General features: G+C 37.1%; 2 protein-coding genes across 8 annotated transcripts in view; one reads left to right on the forward strand and one right to left on the reverse strand.

Annotated features, from left to right (window-relative positions):
* The window catches only part of RNF180 (ring finger protein 180), a 286491-nt gene that overhangs the window by 157420 nt on the left and 107949 nt on the right, over window positions 1–21122 (forward strand). The gene's annotated exons all lie outside the window — the stretch shown is intronic.
* LOC132363632 (zinc finger protein 706-like) lies at window positions 13960–14418 on the reverse strand. Its single transcript, XM_059919314.1, has one exon. The coding sequence runs from the start codon at window positions 14403–14405 to the stop codon at window positions 14175–14177; it is 231 nt and encodes a 76-aa protein (XP_059775297.1). The 5' UTR covers window positions 14406–14418; the 3' UTR covers window positions 13960–14174.

Genomic DNA, 21122 nt, shown 5'->3' on the forward strand with positions numbered 1-21122 from the left:
GTTTCCTTAGGTAGGCTTATTCCTAGGTATTTCATTCTTTTTGATGCAACTGTAAGTGGGAATGTTTCCTTAGTTTCTCTTTCAGATTTTGGTTGTTAGTGTATATGAATGCAAGAGATTTCTGTGCATTAATTTTGTATACTGCTACTTCACCAAATTCATTGATTAGCTCTAGGAGTTTTTTAGTAGCATCTTTAGGATTCTCTATGTATAGTATCATGTCATCTGCAAAGAGTGACAGTTTTACTTCTTTTCTGATTTGTATTCCTTTTATTTCTTTTTCTTCTCTGATTACCATGGCTAAAATTTCCAAAACTATGTTGAATAATAGTGGTGAGAGTGGGCAACCTTTTCTTGTTCCTCATCTTAGTGGAAATGGTTTCAGTTTTTCAACATTGAGAGTGATGTTGGCTGTGGGTTTCTCATATATGGCCTTTATTATGTTGAGGTAGGTTCCCTCGATGCCCACTTGCTGGAGAGTTCTTATCATAAATGGGTGTTGAATTTTGTCAAAAGCTTTTTCAGCATCTATTGAGATGATCATATGGTTTTTCTCCTTCAATTTGTTAATATGGTGTATCACATTGATTGATTTACATATACTGAAGAATCCTTTCATTCCTGGATAAAGCCCACATGATCATGGTGTATGATCCTTCTAATGTTCTGTTGGATTGTGTTTGCTAGTATTTTGTTCAGGATTTTTGCATCTATGTTCATCAGTGATATTGGCCTGTAGTTCTTTTTTTGTGACATCTTTGTCTGCTTTTGGTATCAGGGTAATGGTGGCCTCGTAGAATGAATTTGGGAGTGTTTCTCCCTCTGCTGTATTTTGGAAGAGTTTCAGAAGGATAAGTGTTAGCGTTTCTCTAAATGTTTGATCGAATTCACCTGTGAAGCTTTCTGGTCCTGGGCTTTTGTTTGTTGGAGGATTTTTATTAACGGTTTCAATTTCAGTGCTTGTGATTGGTTTGTTCATATTTTCTATGTCTTCCTGGCTCAGTCTCGGAAGCTTGTACTTTTCTAAGAATTTATCCATTTCTTCCCCATTGTTCATTTTATTGGCGTATTGTTGCTCTTAGTAGTCTCTCATGTTCCTTTGTATTTCTGCAGTGTCAGTTGTTCCTTCTCCTTTTTCATTTCTAATTCTACTGAGTTGAGTCTTCTTCCTTTTTTTTCTTGATGAGTCTGGTTAATGGTTTATCAATTTTGTTTATCTTCTCAAAGAACCAGCTTTTCGTTTTATTGATCTTTGCTATTATTTCCTTCACTTCTTTTTCGTTTATTTCTGATCTGATCATTATGGTTTCTTTCCTTCTGCTAACTTTGGGTTTTTTTTTGTTCTTTTTCTAATCGCTTTAGGTGTAAGTTTAGGTTGTTTATTTGAGATTTTTCTTGTTTCTTGAGGTAGGATTGTATTGCTATAAACTTCCCTCTTAGAACTGTTTTGCTTTATGCCATAGGTTTTGGGTCATCGTGTTTCCATTGTCATTTATTTCCAGGTATTTTTTTATTTCCTCTTTGATTTCTTCAGTGATCTTTTGGTTATTGATTAGCATATTGTTTAGAATCCATGTGTTTTTATTTTTTACAGTTTTATTCCTGTAATGATATCTAGTCTCATAGCATTGAGGTCGGAAGATATCCTTGATACTATTTCAATTTTCTTAAATTTACCAAGGCTTGATTTGTCACCCAAGATATGATCTCTCTTCAGGAGAGTTCCATGTGCACTTGAGAAGGTGTATTCTGTTGTTTTTTGGATGGAATGTCTGATAAATATCAACTGATTTTACCTGGTCTGTTGTGTCATTTACAGCTTGTGTTTATTTATTTTCATTTTGTATGATCTGTCCATTGGTGAAAGTGGGGTGTTAAAGTCCCCTACTATGTTTGTGTTACTGTCGATTTCCCCTTTTATGGCTGTTAGCATTTGCCTTTTGTATTGAGTTGCTCCTATGTTGGGTGCGTGAATATTTACAATTGTTGTACCTTTTCTTGGATTGATCCCTTGATCGTTATGTAGTGTCCTTCTTTGTCTCTTGTAGTAGTCTTTATTTTAAAGCCTATTTTGTCTGATATGAGAATTGCTACTCCAGCTTTCTTTTGATTTCCATTTGCATGGAATATCTTTTTCCATCCTCTCACTTTCACTCTGTGTGTGTCCCTAGGTCTGAAGTATGTCTCTTGTAGACAGCATATATACAGGTGTTGTTTTTGTATCCATTCAGCCAGTCTATGTCTTTTGGTTGGAGCATTTAATCCATTTACATTTAAGGTAATTATCAATATGTATGTTCCTATTACCATTTTCTTAATTGTTTTGGTTTCTTTTTGTAGATCCTTTTCTTCTCTTGTGTTTCCCACCTAGAGAAGTTCCTTTAGCATGTGTTGTAAAGCTGGTTTGGTGGTGCTGAATTTTCTTAGCTTTTGCTTGTCTGTAAAGGTTTTAATTTCTCTGTCGAATCTGAATGAGATCTTTGCTGGGTAGAGTAATCGTGGTTGTAGGTTTTTCTCTTTCATCACTGTAAATACATCCTGCCACTCCCTTCTGGATTGCAGAGTTTCTGCTGAAAGATCAGCTTTTAACCTTATGTAGATACCCTTGTATGTTGTTTGTTGCTTTTCCCTTGCTGCTTTTAATATTTTTTCTTTGTATTTAATTTTTGATAGTTTGATTAATTTGTGTCTTGGCATGTTTCTCATTGGATTTATTCTGTTTGGGACTTTCTGTACTTCCTGGACTTGATTGACTATATCCTTTCCCATTTTAGGGAAGTTTTCTGCTGTAATCTCAAATATTTTCTCAGACCCTTTGTTTTTCTCTTCTTCTTCTGGGACCCCTAAAATTAGAATGTTGGTGCATTTAATGTTGTCCCAGATGTCTCTGAGACTGTCCTCAATTCTTTTCATTCATTTTTCTTTATTCTGCTCTGCACCAGTTATTTCCACTCTTCTATCTTCCTGGTCACTTCTTTGTTCTTTTGCCTCAGTTATTCTGCTAATGATTCCTTCTAGAGAATTTTTAATTTCATTTATTGTGTTGTTCATCATTGTTTGTTTGCTCTTTAGTTCTTCTAGATCCTTGTTAAACATTTCTTATATTTTCTCCATTCTGTTTCCAAGATTTTGGATCATCTTTGCTATCATTACTCTGAATTCTTTTTTGGGTAAACTGCCTATTTCCTCTTCATTTATTTGGTCTGGTGAGTTCTTACCTTGCTCCTTCATCTGCTGCATATTTCTCTGTATTCTCATTTTGTTTAACTTACTATGTTTGGGGTCCTCTTTTTATTGGCTGCAGGTTCGTAGTTCCTGTTATTTTTGGTGTCTGCCCCCAGTGGGTGAGGTTGGTTCAGTGGCTTGTGTAGGCTTTCTGGTTGGGGCGACTGGTGCCTGTTTTCTGGTGGGTGGTGCTGGATCTTGTCCTTCTGGTGGGCTGGGCCATGTCCGGTCGTGTGTTTTGGTGTGTCTGTGAACTTAGTATGACTTTAGCCAGCCTCTCTGCTAATGGGTGGAGATGTGTTCCTGTCTTGATAGTTGTTTGGCATGGGGCATCCAGCACTTGAGCTTGCTGGCCATTGGGTGGAGCTGGCTGTTAGTGTTGAGACAGAGATTTCTGGGAGAGCTCTCGCCGATTGATATTATGTGGAGCCAGGAGGTCTCTGGTGGTCCAATGTCTTGGACTCGACTCTCCACCTTGGAGGCTCAGGCCTGACATCTGGCTGGAGCACTAAGACCCTGCCAACTGCATGGCTCAGAAGAAAAGGAAGGAAAAAAAAAAAAACATGAGCAGATAGAACCCCAAAAACAAACGGGAAAAGCAAAACTAAACAGACAAAATCACACAAAGAAACATTCACACACACACTCATAAAAAGAAAAACAAACAAACTAACTAAAAAAATAAGAAGAACAGACAGAACTCTAGGACAAATGGTAAAGGCAAACCTAAACAGAGAAAATCACACAAGATAAGTGATGAATATTTTAAGACATTTAAAATTTGAAGAAGAGAATAACAGTGTCAAATCTGCCAACAGATCAAGATAGATGAAAAGTAGAGACAGTTCTTTTGAGATGTTTAGCTGTGACAGGAAGGAGAGAGAGGGAAGGTAGTAGCTGGATCAAATTGCAAGACTAAGGGAATTTGTTTTTTTTGTGTGTTTGGGTTTGTGTGTGTGTGTGTGTGTGTGTGGTTCTTTTTATTTTTAATGTGAGAAGCCATTAGTGAAAGAGAAGTTGTAGATCCAGGAAGAATTTGAAAGGAATGGCAAATGACAAAGGTTTTAGAATAGTCATATCAGAGAGCCAGTCAGTGACTTAATAAGTTTGCCAGGAAAAAAAAACAGAATTGTTCCCACAGATTTGACACTAGAGTTGTGGACTGCCAATCTAGAGGAGTATAATACAGTTTAATTATTAGAGAAATATGTAGTATATTATTTGGAAGAGATTTTTAGAGAAACCTTGATTTTAGTGCTGAATTAGATGATTTTCTAAAATTCCTTATAGCCTTACTCCATACTTGGAAGGATTCAATTCAAGGAGTTTTCTTTTTTTTTGTCTCATATTTTTCTTCCAAGTTTATTGAGATATAATTGACATAGAGCACTGTATAAGTTTAAGGTATACAGCAAGATGATTTGACTCACATATATCATGCAATGATTACCCCAGTAGGTTTAGTGAACATTCATCATTTTATATAGATACAAAACTAAGGAAGTAGAAAAAAATATTTTTTCCTTGTGATAAGAACTCCTAGGATTTATTCTCTTAACAATTTTCATATATAATATACAGCAGTATTAATTGTATTTATCATGTTGTATATTACATCTCTAGTATTTATTTATTTTATACCTGGAAGTTTTTACCTTTTGATTACCTTCATCCAATTACCCCTCCCCCAACTGCCTCTGGTAGCCATAAATAATGATCTCTTTTTCTATGAGTTTGTTTGTCTTTAGAAGGAAGTTTCTATCTTGCCTCTGTAAAATAAGTTGAGAATCTTACAGAGTAATTGTTCTGTATTTACCTTTAGCAATTTCTCCAATTTGATAATTCTATCTTCTTTAACCTTACTTTTTCATATTTACAATCTCCATTTGGATTCTTATTCAAGTTCACTTTTTGTTTTTATTACATATATATGTATATTTTTAATTGAATTGTAGTTGACTTACAATATTATTTAGTTTCAGATGTACAATGTAGTGATTCAGTATTTTTATACATTATACACTATACAAAGTTACTACATTATTATATTTTTATTATATCCTGTTCTTGTCTAATTAACTATATTCTTCTTTTAAAATTTCTTTTTTTAATTTATTTTTAAAATTTATTTATTTAATTTATATTTATTTTCGGCTGCATTGGGTCTTCGTTGCTGCGCACAAGCTTTCTCTAGTTGCAGTGAGCAGGGGCTACTCTTCATTGCAGTGTGTGTGCTTCTCATTGCGGTGGCTTCTCTTGTTGCGGAGTACGACCTTTAGGCACACAGGCTTCAGTAGTTGTGGCAAACGGGCTCTCAGTAGTTTTGGCTCACGGGCTCTAGAGCACAGGGTCAGTAGTTGTGGCTCACGGGCTTAGTTGCTCCACGGCATGTGAGCTGTTCCCGGACCAGGGATCAAACTCGTGTCTCCTGCATTGGCAGGCGGATTCTTAACCACTGCGCCACCAGGGAAGTCCCTAAAATTCCTTTTAACACAATTATTTTAAAGTTTCTTACATATTTCTCAGTTATATGTAGTTTTTTAAAAGTGAATTCTTCCCATTCATACATCTACTAATACTTTTTTATTGACAGTTTGTTTTCTGACATACTTTGTAACTTTTGACTGTGAGCTTATCTTCAGCGGGAGTTGTTTCTGTGTGAATCTCAAGGGCCCTGAGTTGTGTAAGAAACCCCTTGGAGCCAGTTTTGTGTTTGACTTTGCTGTGGCTTTCACTAGTATAGGACTTATTTTAATTTTATTTTCTCTGTTTAGGGTTTCCAAGCTTCTTGGGAAGTGCTAATTTAGACCTCACACCTACAAATAGTGCAGGTTTGGAGTGCTGGTATCCTTCTGCCAATTCTTTGTCTAGATTAGCTGGCTTCTGTACTATATTCCTCAGACCAAACAGCCTTTCTAGCTCACTGCTATACATAGAGCCTAGAGTCTTGACTCCCAAGCTATATCTGCAACATATGTGTTAGGTTTTTGAACAGTTAATCTAACATTTTTATTTAATTAGTACTGGAGGGAGACTTACTGCATTTACTCTGTTCCCCATATTGACCAAAAATCTTTTTTGGTGATGTAAGAAACTTTTCCAGTTGTTTCTTAAAATATATTTTTGATGACTGATATGGAAGCTAGCGCTAGCATATGTTAGAAGTCCAAAACTGTCAAATTTGGAATATGTATTTATGCAAATTTGGAGTCATATTCTGAAACTAGAAATACAGATTCTTATGACACAACAATGACATTTATAAAAACTTACATTTTTTAAGAATCAGGAATGAAGAGAATTCTGTAATATATATGTCTGTATATTTAAAGTAATTTCCATATGCTGTTTTTTAATCATGTGATTTTCTGATAACTTTAATATCTGAACTTTTTCTGTGACGTAGCATGGACTTTGTGTCAGGTATGAGATAAATGCAATAGATAAGATTTAGAGAAAAGTAGATGTACTTCAAGTGTATGTGAAGAAATTAAATGATATAAGGAAAAGGTAAGAAAGTAAGTAATATGTTCTAGGAATGACTCATAATCCACAAACTCAGATATTCAGGGAATGTAGCTTTATTTTTTATTAAAAGTTATTTGTACATATAAGTACACCGTGGATATTTGTTGAATAAATGAATGAATTTAAATTTCTATTTTGAGCCCCCTTTCTATTGGAGGCTAGAAACTAAATCTTAATTGGTCAAGCCTTTCTCCTCTTTTTACCTCTAGGTCTATGTTCTAAGTTTCTAGAACCTTCCAAGTGTCAGCATGTTGAAGGTGGGGTGGAATTTGGCCTTACTGATACCTACTGAGCTTATACTCAGAAAGACTGAGAAAGAAAGGTATTTATTTTCTTTCTTGTATTGACTAAAAGATCTTTACTGTCTAGTTGGTGCCAGATAAATGCCATTCTATGCTGCTCCCTTACCATGCTAAGCATAAGAGACTTCTGAAACCTTGCTTCCTCCTTAGACTATATTCTAGAGATTGGAATTTACAGGTTTCCTGCTATCCAGACCCCAAACCTGATGGTATTTTCTGTCCTATCATCCTCCTTCCAGTTTTAAGCTAAGGTGAACATGTTGTAGAGTACCTTTTTGGAGATCCAATAGGCTCTTCCTCCAATCCCATAAAATCTTTATCTAGTATGTGTTGAGTATAAAGGGATAGGAGAAGTAGGAAAAAGGTCTTCTAAATCTATCGTTTATACTCAGAATCCTAGGCTTTTGAAACTCAAATACCAAATATTTAATAATTTAATTCCTTTTTTATCTACATAATGCTGTGTCATCCATTCTTTGAGGCAGTTGAACATTATCTGTTTCTGCCTGAATGGAGAAGAAGGGTTATGGATAACCAATATTTGGAACAAATTTAATTAATATATAAAAGTTTTTCTGTGATAAAGAAACAAAAAAAAATTAAGGAGACTGGAATAAGGCAAGAAAAGAGCCCAAGAGGTTCAGTAAAGAAGAGAGAAGACTGAAAAAGACCACTTTGCTCTCTAAAGTAATGTGTGACATGCTGTGGCTTAGAAGTAACTGGATTTAGTGGATCTGGAACTGATTGACGGGTGTAGGGATTGTTGCTGGAGGCTTAAAAATGGCTTTTGATATAGAGCTGTGTTCTTTCTGTCATGGCCCAATGGGACTTCTCACCTGCCTGGAAGTCAGAAACTAAGAACTTTGCCTTCTTTTTAAAGTGTTCAAAAGAAATAGGGGAATGCAAATCAAAATGAAATTGTGAATTCAGAGATTTTAAGATTTATGAGGAAAAAAATCAAAGTTATTAATTATGAAACCAGTGTGTCCTCCTCCATTCAAATGAGAATTAGCTTCTGCTGATTTTGCTTTCAAAATGCCTTAAGTTCTCAACACAACCACTCTGGTTCAGAACCTTGGTACCCCATGCCTTAATTATTGCCTCTTTGTGCCATTTAGCACTCACATTCTTGAAACTATCTCTTCTTCACATTTTTTTTTCTTTTTTAAAGAATTAGTTCAGAGGACTTAATTGCTTCATATGTTCACCGCAGCATCCCTAGTGCCTTGTGTATCCCTGCTATGGACTGAATTGTATCCCCCCAAAATTCATTCTGTGAAGCTCTAACCCCTTCTGTGACTGTATTTGAAGATAGGGTTTTTAGGAGGTAATTAAGGTTAAATGAGGTCATAAGGGTGGCGTCCTAATCTGATAGGATTGGCTGCCTTATAAGAAAAGGAAGAGAGAGAGATCTCTTTCCACACCCACAGAGGAAAGGCCATGTGAGCACACAATGAGAAGATGGGTGTTTGCAAGTCAGAGAGAGGTTTTTCACCAGAACCCAACCATGCTAGCACCCTGATCTTGGATTCCCAGCCTCCAGAACTGTGAGAAATAAATGACTATTGTTTAAGCTTCCCAGTCTATGGTATTTTGTTATCACAGCCCAAGCAGACTAAGAAAATCCCCAAGGCCTGAAATAATGATTTGCTCACTCAATAAATATTTGTTGATTGTGGTGGAAATTAGCAATGCTATATTCCATTCAGGAACATAATGAGACATCTCAGGCTGACATGCAGTGACCTGTACTGTAGTAGGCTTTGCTGACCGTGCAGTCTCTGTCACAACTACTTAGTTCTGCTATGTTGGCACAAAAATAGCCATACACAATACATAGACCAATGAGCATGGCTGCATTCCACTGAAATTTTAGTTACAAAAAAATACAGATAGCAGCTTGTATTTATCACATAGGCTATACTTTGCCCATTCCTGACCAGTAGCAAATGACCCACCTTAGCTCTCCAGGAATATTTCCTACTCCTTATTGGAAAAGCTGTCATCCAGTCAGATTGACAGGTCCCTCATCCACAAAGTCGATGATTTCCCCAAATTGTCTCCTTGTCTTAAATTTCCTCTCCGCTTATCTCCCTGATTCCTATTTCTATTCTTCCCTCTAAGTTCTGGAATTAGGAAACATAAATAGAACATAATCCATGCCCACAAGGGTCTTAGAAATGTAATAAAGGGGGACATATGTAGATAGTCATTATAGGTATTATGAAAGGTATAAAAAGAGTAGGGTCATAAAGGAAGAGGTGGAATGTTTACAGAGGGTAGAGTACTAAAAGGAGAGTGATCAGGCCTCACAGAGGAAATGATAAGGTGCAAGATGGAACACTACAAGAAATGAGACAGGGGAAAGTGGGAGGAGGAGCAAGTCTACAGAGAAGAGAGCAGGGAGGGGGCAGGCCAGCGGGGAAAAAAAAAGAGAGAGAGCGAAAAAAATTGAAATATAAAAAGCAGATCATCCTAATTATGTAAAATATGTGTGTATGTAGATTAGAAAAAAGACTAAAAGATCAATATCTACTAACTTGCAGAGATATCCATGATATGTTGGTTAGTGAGAAAAGTGACAGCAGAGTATTTATGTGCACATGTGCTTTTATATTTTGCGTGAGCCAAGAGAAAATATGAAAGGATTCACCACTGTTGACTCAGGGATGGTTGCATCTGGAAGGTAGGAAGTGGACAGAGTGGAGATGGTTATTGTGATTTTAGCTATAAGTAAGAGAAACTTGACTGACAGGAGCTTGACAGGTCAGTGTTTATTTTTCTCATACAAGTCTAGAGATTGTCAGTTTGTGCAATCAAGGATGCAGACTCTAACTCTGTCTCCACTTTCCTACTATTCTCATGCATGTTGCCTCATGTTGCAAGATGGCTGTAACAGATCCAAATATCAGGATCATCATGTTCAAGGAAAGGAAAGAGATAGTATTAGCTATTCCTGCCCTTTTCATTGGGAATGCCAAAGCTTTCCCACAAACTTTCATTATACTTGCCTTATATCTCATTGGCCAAAGTTGGGACAACTCTAGCTGTGAGAAAACCTGGGTAAACAACTATTTAGGCTTTCTGGATTCTGTAAGAGGAAACAGTTCTTAAAGAAGAAGAGAGTTGGAGAAATTATTGGGTTATCCAACTAATAGTGTCTGCCACAACCTGCTTTGCTTATGTTATGATATTGTATTGTTTCATTTGTTACCGTAAGTGTGTGTTCCTTTTTAAATTAGAAAATAAAGCTCCAAATTCAAACTTGCTACCAGCCTACCAGCTGGCCTCTCAACCTAAAAGTGTCATATTTCTGTACATCATAATAATGTGGAAAAAGGAGAGGAGAAGAAGATGGTGGCCGGCCTGCATTTTTAACATAGTGACCTCATTCGCTAGTTAAGTAACATAGTTTGGTCAATTATCTGTAAACTGATTTACTTGATTTGTAAATCCTTTACCTAAGGCTGCGTGGAGGTTTCTCTGGATTGAAAAGTGAAAATATCCCTCTCCTCTAAAAGACAGAGCCAGCAATGTTTTCCAGGTTCCATTTAGAAAGATCTGTTTGGCAGATCTATGTGGCAGCAGTATAGAGCGTGAACTGTAGGGATCGTGAAAGAGAAGGAGACTCTAAGTCCACACAAGATTATGAGGGATGAACTGAGGCAGTAACAATAGGAAGAGAAAAGGGGAGTGAAATACAGGCCTGTTAAACAAGTGGAATCTATATGAATTGATTGCTGGAAAGTTGTAGAACGTGAAGATAAAGGAAAAATCTGAAAGGATTGCTAAATTTCTTTCTCAGATCAGTAACAACTGGATTGTGGTAACAGTCACTAAGATTTTGGACGAGGCCAGGTTTAAGGGAAAAGTTAACTTACCTTTGAACATGTTAATGTTTTCCTGTGCCTGGGTGGCAAATCTACAGAGAGATAGAAATCTACTAAATTAATAGATATCCATAGATTAATGGATTTGGGGTTCAGGAGAGTGATTTGGGCTAAGTATAGAGATTCTTGAGTCATCAGCATAACAGGTAGTGGCTAAAACTATAGAAATTAAAGAGATTGCTCAAGGAGAACATGTACTGTTAGAAAAGAAAAGGTCCAAGGCTGGGCACTACAGAATACCAATGTTTAGTGGGTGGCCAAAGGAAGAAAAGCCAGAAATGGAAACAGGGTTAGAAATTAAAATGAGACTCCATGTAAGTGGCATTCTTAAAAAGGACAGTTTTAAGGGAAGAAATTGGCCAACAGCGTTAAATGCTACAGAATTGTCAAGTACAATGAGGACTAAAAATAGGCTGCTGGATGTGGCAATTGGGTCATAGATAGATGACTTTTGGCTAGAGCAGTTTTATTTTAAGTAGGTAGTGGGAAATAATAGGCAGAAATTATATTCTTTTCTTTCCAGGAACTTGACTCTGAAGGGGAGAGGTGATTGTAGCTAGATGGAAACACAACATCCAAGGAGAGGTTTTTCTGTTGTTTTTAATAAGAGAGATTTGTACATGTGTATCTTTAAGGAAGAACATATCAAGAGAGGATAATCTTCATTTTGTTTTTTTGGTTTTGAGGGGATTTTTAAATTGACATGTAATTGACATGTAACATCATACTAGTTTCCAGTGTATAACATAATGATTCTCTATATGTATTGTCAAATGATCACCACAAGTCTGGTTAACATCTGTTACCATACACAGTTTTAAAAACTGTTTTTTTTTCTTATGATAAGACTTTTAAGATCTAGTTTCTTAGCAACTTTCCAACATACAATACAGTATTATTAACTATAGTCATCATGCTGTACATTACATCCTCATGACTTAATTATTTTATAACTAGAAGTTTATACCTTTTGACCCCCTTGACCCATTTCTCCCACCCACCCATCTCCCACCTCTGACAACCAGCAATCTGTTCTTTGTATCTATGAGCTTGCTTTCTTGTTGTTATTGTTGTTGTTTAAATTTCATATATAATTATTGTCTTTCTTTGTCTGACTTATTTCACGTAGTATAATGCTCTCAAGGTTCATTCATGTTGTCACAAAGGACAAGATTTCATTCTTTTTTATGTCTGAATAGTATTCCAGTGTGTGTGTGTGTGTGTGTGTGTGTGTGTGTGTGTGTATATATAAATACCACAATTTCTTTATCCATTCATCCATCATTGAACACTTAGGTTTTTTCCATACCTTGGCTATTGAAAATAATGCTGCAATGAAGATAGGGGTGCACATATCTTTCTGAAATAGTGTTTTTGTTTTCTTCAGACAAATACCCAGAAGTGGACTCTCTGGGTCATATTGTAGTTCTATTTTTAATTTTTTTTTTACAGGAACATAAAGCTTTTATTCTGAATTAGTCAGTAAAACAAATGAAAAAAAATTAAACCAAAACTTGTGAAAGGTTTTTAAATGATTTGTTACTAATGTAAACATACATATGCTCAAAGCACTTTTAAAAACTTTTAAATTGTAATTTAACCAGAACCTCTGTTAATAACCACTATAAGCAATTAGGCCAACTCTAATGTTCTGGTAACCAACATATTGGGAATTAACAAATAATAAATCTGAAACTGAAGAAATCAAATACATGAAAAAAATGACTATTTTAAAGTAAGAGTATAAGAATAGGAGTTACTAAGAAATTATCACCACTGAAGCTTCTCCTTGGAAATATCTTATTTTAAACTTACAGTGAAGACAAACAAGGTGGGCAGAATATGTATAGCTACAAAACAAATGCAGTGATGAGTTACAGTAGAAAGAGGGAATGCATTTTGTAATCCACAGGATCAGATTTGCGGCTCTAAGCAATTATCAGTAAATATTTGAGTGTTCTTCCTATTCTATCAACTTTAAAATTTAAACTGAGTTACAGCAGTTTCACTTGTATTAATAGTTGGCAAAAGCAAATTAGAAGAAACCTAAATTAGTCTTTTTTAACTGGGTAGGATTTACCTCATTCATCAGAACCAACCCACTTCCCATACTTAGAGCCCAAAAAATGTGGATATTGGCCTATTTTAATACTTTTCTAGTTCAGACGGAAGTCATACTGTACACAGCCTTTGATTTTAGGGACCAGCACAAAGTAAAAATCAACTACTCACTTAAAAAGGAAATGAAGGAGAAGGTTCTGGGAATTAACCCAGTCACAAGCGATTCCAATCTTTCTGTTAATGCAAAATCCATTCATAAATTGGCCAAATTGTAATTAACTTCCAAAAACTCCTTCGAAAATTATGAGTTTCAATTTTAAATGAAAGAACTTGAACAATTTTCAAAGAATCAAGTATAATTTATAAAAGATAGATCTTTACCAGTTCACATATGTTCCATCATATTTTGTATTGAACAGTAGGCTGATTACTTCATTGTAGCATATACTTCAGAACCTAATTTTTCAGACGGGCTCACTGACAATCCAACCACTTTAAGGAATTTATCAGTTATCTACAGGCTATACCTGGCTGGCAGGTATAGCCAGGTCACACAGCAAGTTTAAATATTCCAACCTCAATCACAAGAAACAATCAGAGGGGAAAATGACACATGATTGCAATATACCAAGGCAGCAGGTAAGTCATTCTTCACCTAGGTCAGCAGATTCCAATAAAATCGTGTGCACAGATTTAATGAATGACTCTGCTCTAGTTTAACTATGAACATGCCCCTGAATTAGAAAGGGAGATAAGAATTGTGCTTGCAATTCTAGCTGATGAATTCATTAGATTTTTATAAGGCAAATAATGTAGAAAGTTAGAACAGAATTTCTAGAACCATTTATCCTGTGATGTTGTAAAATCAAAGTACTACTTTAATGAGTTATTTTATACAATATGAACATCAATATAATTACAATTGTAAAAAATTTTTTTATAACAAGGATGGACTAATTTTCAGATTTCCAAATCAGAGTCAACTGTACATTTACACAGAATTGTCTTTGCATGAAGCCCAAAAGGGAACAGCATAAAAATGAGTGTTTCTGTAGCCCCTTTATTTTTGCTGATCAACAGTTTGTTAGCAAAGCAGCTGCAGGTTTGTTACCTAAGGTCTGAGTGAGGAGAAGAGTCAAAGGTGTCACAAATTCCCCTGTAAACAACTTTATGCCTGAATATCAACTAATTCTGGAGGAAGTGGAGTCTTAGGATGCTTGCTCTCAAAGTGCTGCTTGAAGGTCTTAGGGTCTGGCATTTGTGTCTTACAGATAGTGCAGGTATATATTAAGGCAGCTTTGGCAGCAGGCTTTTGGTCATGTCCTTGTTTCTTCTTTTGTCCAGCTTGCTTTTTGGCATTTTTCTGCTGAGACTGAATCTTCTGCTGTCCACGAGCCATATCTGGGCCAGGACAGTCTTGCATCAGAGAAACTGTGCAGCGTGAGAGGGCCAGGGGAGGTGGCAGGAGGGAGAGTTATTTTTGATTTTTTGAGGAACCTCCATACTATTTTCCATAATTACTGCACCAATTTATATTCCCACCAACAGTGCACAGGGTTCCCTTTAATCCACATCCTCACTAACACTTGGTATTTGTTGTCTTTTGGATAATAGCCATTCTGACAAATATGAGGTGATATCTCATTGTGGTTTTGATTTGCATTTCCCTGATAATTAATGATGTTGAGCATCTTTTCATGTACCTGTTGTCCATCTGTATGTCTTCTTTGGAAAAATATCTATTCAGATCCTCTATCCATTTCTTAATTGGATTGTTTGGGTTTTTTTGCTATTGGATTTTGTGAATTCTTTATATATTTTGGATATAATCCCCTTATCAGATATATGATTTGCAAATATTTTCTACCATTCAGTGGGTTGCCTTTTCATTTTGTTGATGATTTTCCTTGCAGTGCAGAAGATTTTTAGTTTGATGTATTAATTTTGTTTTTTATTTTTAAATTTAAAGGAGTGCTAATACATAGGAAAAAACACTAGGAAGAGAAACATATATAATCTTAGTGATTATTTTTAAGAAACCAATTTGACCATCAATTTAATCAGTGAAGCCTTTGTGGAGAGGTGGGAAGATTTTCAAGTGAAAGACATATATCTGATTTGAAATTAGATAACAATTTTAGAAATGTTAAAATGTTGAGAAAAACCAAATCACAATCAAAGACATATGTAGTCAGACTTTTTTGCTTTGCAATCCTACTTGATGTAAACATAGGTAATATAGATCATTGCTTGTCCCAGCTTTGCCCAGCTCAGCCTCACATTGCCTCTGAACCAGTCCTTCCTAAGCTTGTTACCTTATGAGGTACCAGAGGATGGGTCAAAACCTGTCTTGCTACCAAGTATAGCCTGTGCCTTCTGTTGAGCTGGCCACCTTTAGACTTCCTGATTTCCACTACTGTTTCAGCTTGGACTGGAGCTCTGATTTACATAATTCATGCCTTAATAACTTTGTAGCCATCTTTTGTCTCTTTCCTCTGGGTGTTAGACCCTTTCACCTTTCCCCTACCATGTCTGGAGGCTTATATCAAACACAGAATTCCAGGGCTTCCCTGGTGGCACAGTGGTTAAGAATCTGCCTGCCAATGCAGGGGACGTGGGTTCAAGCCCTGGTCTGGGAAGATCCCACATGCCGTGGAGCAACTAAGCCTGTGTGCCACAACTACTGAGCTGGTGCTCTAGAGCCTGCGTGCCACAACTACTGAGCCTGCGTGCCACAACTACTGAAGCCCATGCGCGTAGAGCCCACATTCCGCAACAAGAGAAGCCACTGCAATGAGAAGCCCATGCACCGCAATGAAAAGTAGCCCCAGCTCACTGCAACTAGAGAAAGCCCGCGCGCAGCAATGAAGACCCAACGCAGCCAAAATAAATAAATTTTAAAAAAACCAAAAAAACACAGAATTCCTGAAATGTCATACCTGTCATTACTGCCATGGGACCTTTGCTACCCTGTTTTTCATACCTAGCCCTTTGAATATTGATACCAGCCCAGATTAAAGGCATTATTACCCTGGGTGCTGTGATTTGGATCACTAGCCACCCTCCTTTGGGGATGTTCAACAATTGAGATCCTGTCCCACTGTGTCTCCAGCTGAGTAAAGGATTATACCCCACCTCACAGCCAGCCCCCAGGAGACAAAATAAAATTTAAGCATTGTTTTTATGAATAATATCCACTATCTTTGTTTCAAACATTTGAAATGGTACAGAGGCTCTGGCTTTGGAGGTCAGATCCCAGGGAGAGGACTGAGGTTGGCTGCGTGAACACAGCCTGAAGGGGGCTAGTGCACCACAGCTAGCTGGGAGGGAGTCCGGGAAAAAGTCTGGACCTGCCTAAGAGGCAAGAGACCATTGTTTCAGGGTGCGTGAGGAGACGGGCTTCAGAGCACCACCTAAATGAGTTCCAGAGACGAGCGCGAGCTGCGGCTATTAGCGCAGACACCAGAGACAGGCATGAAACACTAAGTCTGCTGCTGCTGCAGCCACCAAGAAGCCTGTGTGCAAGCACATGTCACTATCCATACCTCCCCTCCCGGAAGCTTTTGCAGCCTGCCACTGCCAGGGTCCCGTGATCCAGGGACAACTTCCCCAGGAGAACACATGGTGCACCTAAGGCTGTTGCAACGTCACACCGGCCTCTGCCGCCGCAGGCTCACCCCTCATTCCATACCCCTCCCTCCCCCTGGCCTCAGTGAGCCAGAGCCCCCTAATCAGCTGCTCCTTTAACCCAATCCCTCTGGTGACCTACATGCAGAGGCAGAGCCAAATCCAAAGCAGAACCAACCCCAGGAGCTGTGTGAACAAACAAGAGAAAGGGAAATCTCTCCCAGCAGCCTCAGGAGCAGTGGGTTTAATCTCCATAATCAACTTGATGTACGCTGCATCTGTGGAATACCTGAATAGACAACGAATCATCCCAAAATAGAGGTAGTGGACCTTGGGAGCAATGATATATTTTTTTTTTCCTTTTTCTCTTTTTGTGAGTGTGTATGCGTATGATTCTTGGTGTGATTTTGTCAGTATAGCTTTGCTTTTAGCATTTGTCCTAGGGTTCTGTCTCTCCGTTTTTTTTGTTTGTTTGTTTGTTTTATTTTTAGTATAGTTTCTAGTGCTTGTTATCATTGGTGGATTTGTTTTTTGGTTTGGTTGCTACTCTCTTTTTTTCTTTTTTTAATTTACTTTTTAGTTTTTTTATATTTAATAATTTTTAATTTTTTATTTTAATAACTTTATTTTATCTTATTATTTTCTTTCTTTCTTTCTTTTTTTCTCACTTTTCTTCTGAGCCCTGTGGCTGGCATGGTCTTGGTGATCCAGCCGGTGTCAGGCCTGTGCCTCTGAGATGAGAGAGCAGAGTTCAGGATATTGGCCCACCAGAGACTTGCCAGCTCCATGTAATATCAAATGGCGAAAGCTCTCCCAGAGATCTCCATTCTCAATGCTAAGACCCAGCTCCACTCAACAACCAGCAAGCTACAGTGCTGGACACCCTATGCCAAACAACTAGCAAGACAGGAACACAACCACACCCATTAACAGAGAGGCTGCCTAAAATCATAATAAGGTCACAGACACCCCAAAACACTCCACCGGATGTGGTCCTGCCCACCAGAAAGACAAGATCCAGCCTCATCCACCAGAACACAGGCACTCGTCCCCTCCAACAGGAAGCCTACACAACCCACTGAATCAACCTTAGCCACTGGGGACAGACACCAAAAACAACAGGAACTACGAACCTGCAGCCTGTGAAAAGGAGACCCCAAACACAGTAAGATACGCAAAATGAGAAGACAGAGAAACACAGCAGATGAAGGAGCAAGGTAAAAACCCACCAGACCAAACAAATGAAGAGGAAATAGGCAGTCTACCTGAAAAAGAATTCAGAGTAATGATAATAAAGATGATCCAAAATCTTGGAAATAGAACGGAGAAAATAAAAGAAACGTTTAACAAGGACCTAGAAGAACTAAAATGCAAACAATGATGAGCAACACATTAAATGAAATTTAAAAGTCTCTAGAAGGAATCAGTAGCAGAATAACTGAGGCAGAAGAACGGGTAAGTGACCTGGAAGATAAAATAGTGGAAATAACTACTACAGAAGAGAATAAAGAAAAAAGAATGAAAAGAATTAAGGACGGTCTCAGAGACCTCTGGGACAACATTAAATGCAACAACATTCGAATTATAGGCGTCCCAAAAGAAGAAGAGAAAAAGAAAGGGACTGAGAAAATATTTGAAGAGATTATAGTTGAAAACTTCCCTAATATGGGAAGGAAATAGTTAATCAAGTCCAGGAAGCACAGAGAGTCCCATACAGGATAAATCCAAGGAGAAACACGCCAAGACACATATTAATCAAACTATCAAAAATTAAATACAAATTAAAAATACTGAAAGCAGCAAGGGAAAAAGAACAAATAACATACAAGGGAATCCCCATAAGGTTAACAGCTGATCTTTCAGCAGAAACTCTGCAAGCCAGAAGGGAGTGGCAGGACATATTTAAAGTGATGAAAGGGAAAAACCGAAAACCAACATTACTCTACCCAGCAAGGATCTCATTCAGATTCGATGGAGAAATTAAAACCTTTACAGACAAGCAAAAGCTAAGACAGTTCAGCACTACCAAACCAGCTTTACAGCAAATGCTAAAGGAAATTCTCTAGGCAGGAAACACAAGAGAAGGAAAAGATCTACAATAAGAAACCCAAAACAATTAAGCAAATGGTAATAGGAACATACATATCGATAATTACCTTAAATGTAAATGGATTAAATGCTCCAACCAAAAGACATAGACTGGCTGAATGGATACAAAAACAAGACCTGTATTTATGCTGTCTACAAGAGACCCACTTCAGACCTAGGGACACATACAGACTGAAAGTGAGGGGATGGAAAAAGATATTCCATGCAAATGGAAATCAAAAGAAAGCTGGAGTGGCAATTCTCATATCAGACAAAACAGACTTTAAAATAAAGACTATTACAGGAGACAAAGAAGGACACTACATAAAGATCAAGGGATCAATCCAAGAAGATATAACAATTGTCAATATTTATGCACCTATCATAGGAGCACCTCAATACATAAGGCAAAGGCTAACAGCCATAAAGGGGAAATCGATAGTAACACAATGATAGTAGGGGACTTAAACACCCCACTTTCACCAATAGACACATCATCCAAAATGAAAATAAATAAAGAAACACAAGCTTTAAATGATACATTAAACAAGATGGACGTAATTGATATTTATAGGACATTCCATCCAAAAACAACAGAATACACTTTCTTCTCAAGTGCTCATGGAACATTCTCCAGGATAGATCATATCTTGGGTCACAAATCAAGCCTTGGTAAATTTAAGAAAATTGATTTCATATCAAGTATCATTTTGGACCACAACACTATGAGACTAGATATCAATTACAGGAAAAAAATCTGTAAAAGATACAAACACATGGAGTCTAAGCAGTACACTACTTAATAACGAAGAGATCACTGAAGAGACCAAAGGGGAAATTGAAAACTGTGTAGAAACAAATGACAATGAAAACACGACAACCCAAAACCTATGGGATGCAGCAAAAGCAGTTCTAAGAGGGAAGTTTATAGCAATACAATCCTACCTCAAGAAACAAGAAACATCTCAAATAAACAACCTAACATTACACCTAAAGCAGTTAGAGAAATAAGAACAAAAAAACCCCAAAGTGAGCAGGAGGAAAGAAATCATAAAGATCAGATCAGAAATAAATGAAAAAGAAATGAAGGAAACGATAACAAAGATCAATAAAACTAAAAGCTGGTTCTTTGAGAAGATAAACAAAATTGAAAAACCATTAACCAGACTCATCAAGAAAAAAAGGAAGAAGACTCAACTCAGTAGAATTAGAAATGAAAAAGAAGTAACAACTGACACTGCAGAAATACAAAGGATCATGAGAGATTACTACAAGCAGCTCTATGCCAATAAAATGGACAACCTGGAAGAAATAGACAAATTCATAAAAAAGCACAACCTTCCTAGACTGAACCAGGAAGAAATAGAAAATATAAACAGACCAATCACAATCACTGAAATTGAGACTGTGATTTAAAATCTTTCAAGAAACAAAAGCCCAGGACCAGATGGCTTCACAGGCGAATTCTATCAAACATTTAAAGACGAGCTAACACCTATCCTTCTCAAACTCTTCCAAAATGTAGCAGAGGGAGGAACACTCCAAAACTCATTCTACAAGGCCACCATCACCCTGATACCAAACCAGACAAAGAGGTAACAAAGAAAGAAAACTACACACCAATATCACTGATGAACATAGATGCAAAAATCCTCAACAAAATACTAGCAAACAGAATCCGACAGCATATTAAAAGGATCATACACCATGATCAAGTGGGGTTTATCCCAGGAATGCAAGGATTCTTCAAGATATGCAAATCAATCAATGTGATAAACCATATTAACAAATTGAAGGAGAAAAACCATATGATCATCTCAATAGATGCAGAGAAAGCTTTGGACAAAATTCAACACCCATTTATGATAAAAACCCTCCAGAAAGTAGGCATAGAGGGAACTTAACCTCAACATAATAAAGGCCATATATGACAAACCCACAGCCAACATCGTCCTCAATGGTGAAAAACTGAAACCATTTCCACTAAGATCAGGAACAAGACAAGGTTGTCCACTCTCATCACTATTATTCAACATAGTTTTGGAAGTTTTAGCCACAGCAGTCAGAGAAGAAAAAGAAACAAAAGGAATCCAAATCGGAAAAGAATAAGTAAAGCTGTCACTGTTTGCAGATGACATGGTACTATACATAGAGAATCCTAAAGACGCTACCAGAAAACTACTAGAGCTAATCAATGAATTTGGTAAAGTAGCAGGATACAAAATTAATGCACAGAAATCTCTTGCATTCCTATACACTAATGATGAAAAATCTGAAAGAGAAATTAAGGAAACACTCCCATTTACCATTGCAAGAAAAGAATAAAATACCTAGGAATAAACCTGCCTAGGGAGACAAAAGACCTGTATGCAGAAAACTATAAGACACTGATGAAAGAAAT

The sequence above is a fragment of the Balaenoptera ricei genome, chromosome 3, assembly GCF_028023285.1.
Source record: "Balaenoptera ricei isolate mBalRic1 chromosome 3, mBalRic1.hap2, whole genome shotgun sequence".
Taxonomy (NCBI): domain Eukaryota; kingdom Metazoa; phylum Chordata; class Mammalia; order Artiodactyla; family Balaenopteridae; genus Balaenoptera; species Balaenoptera ricei.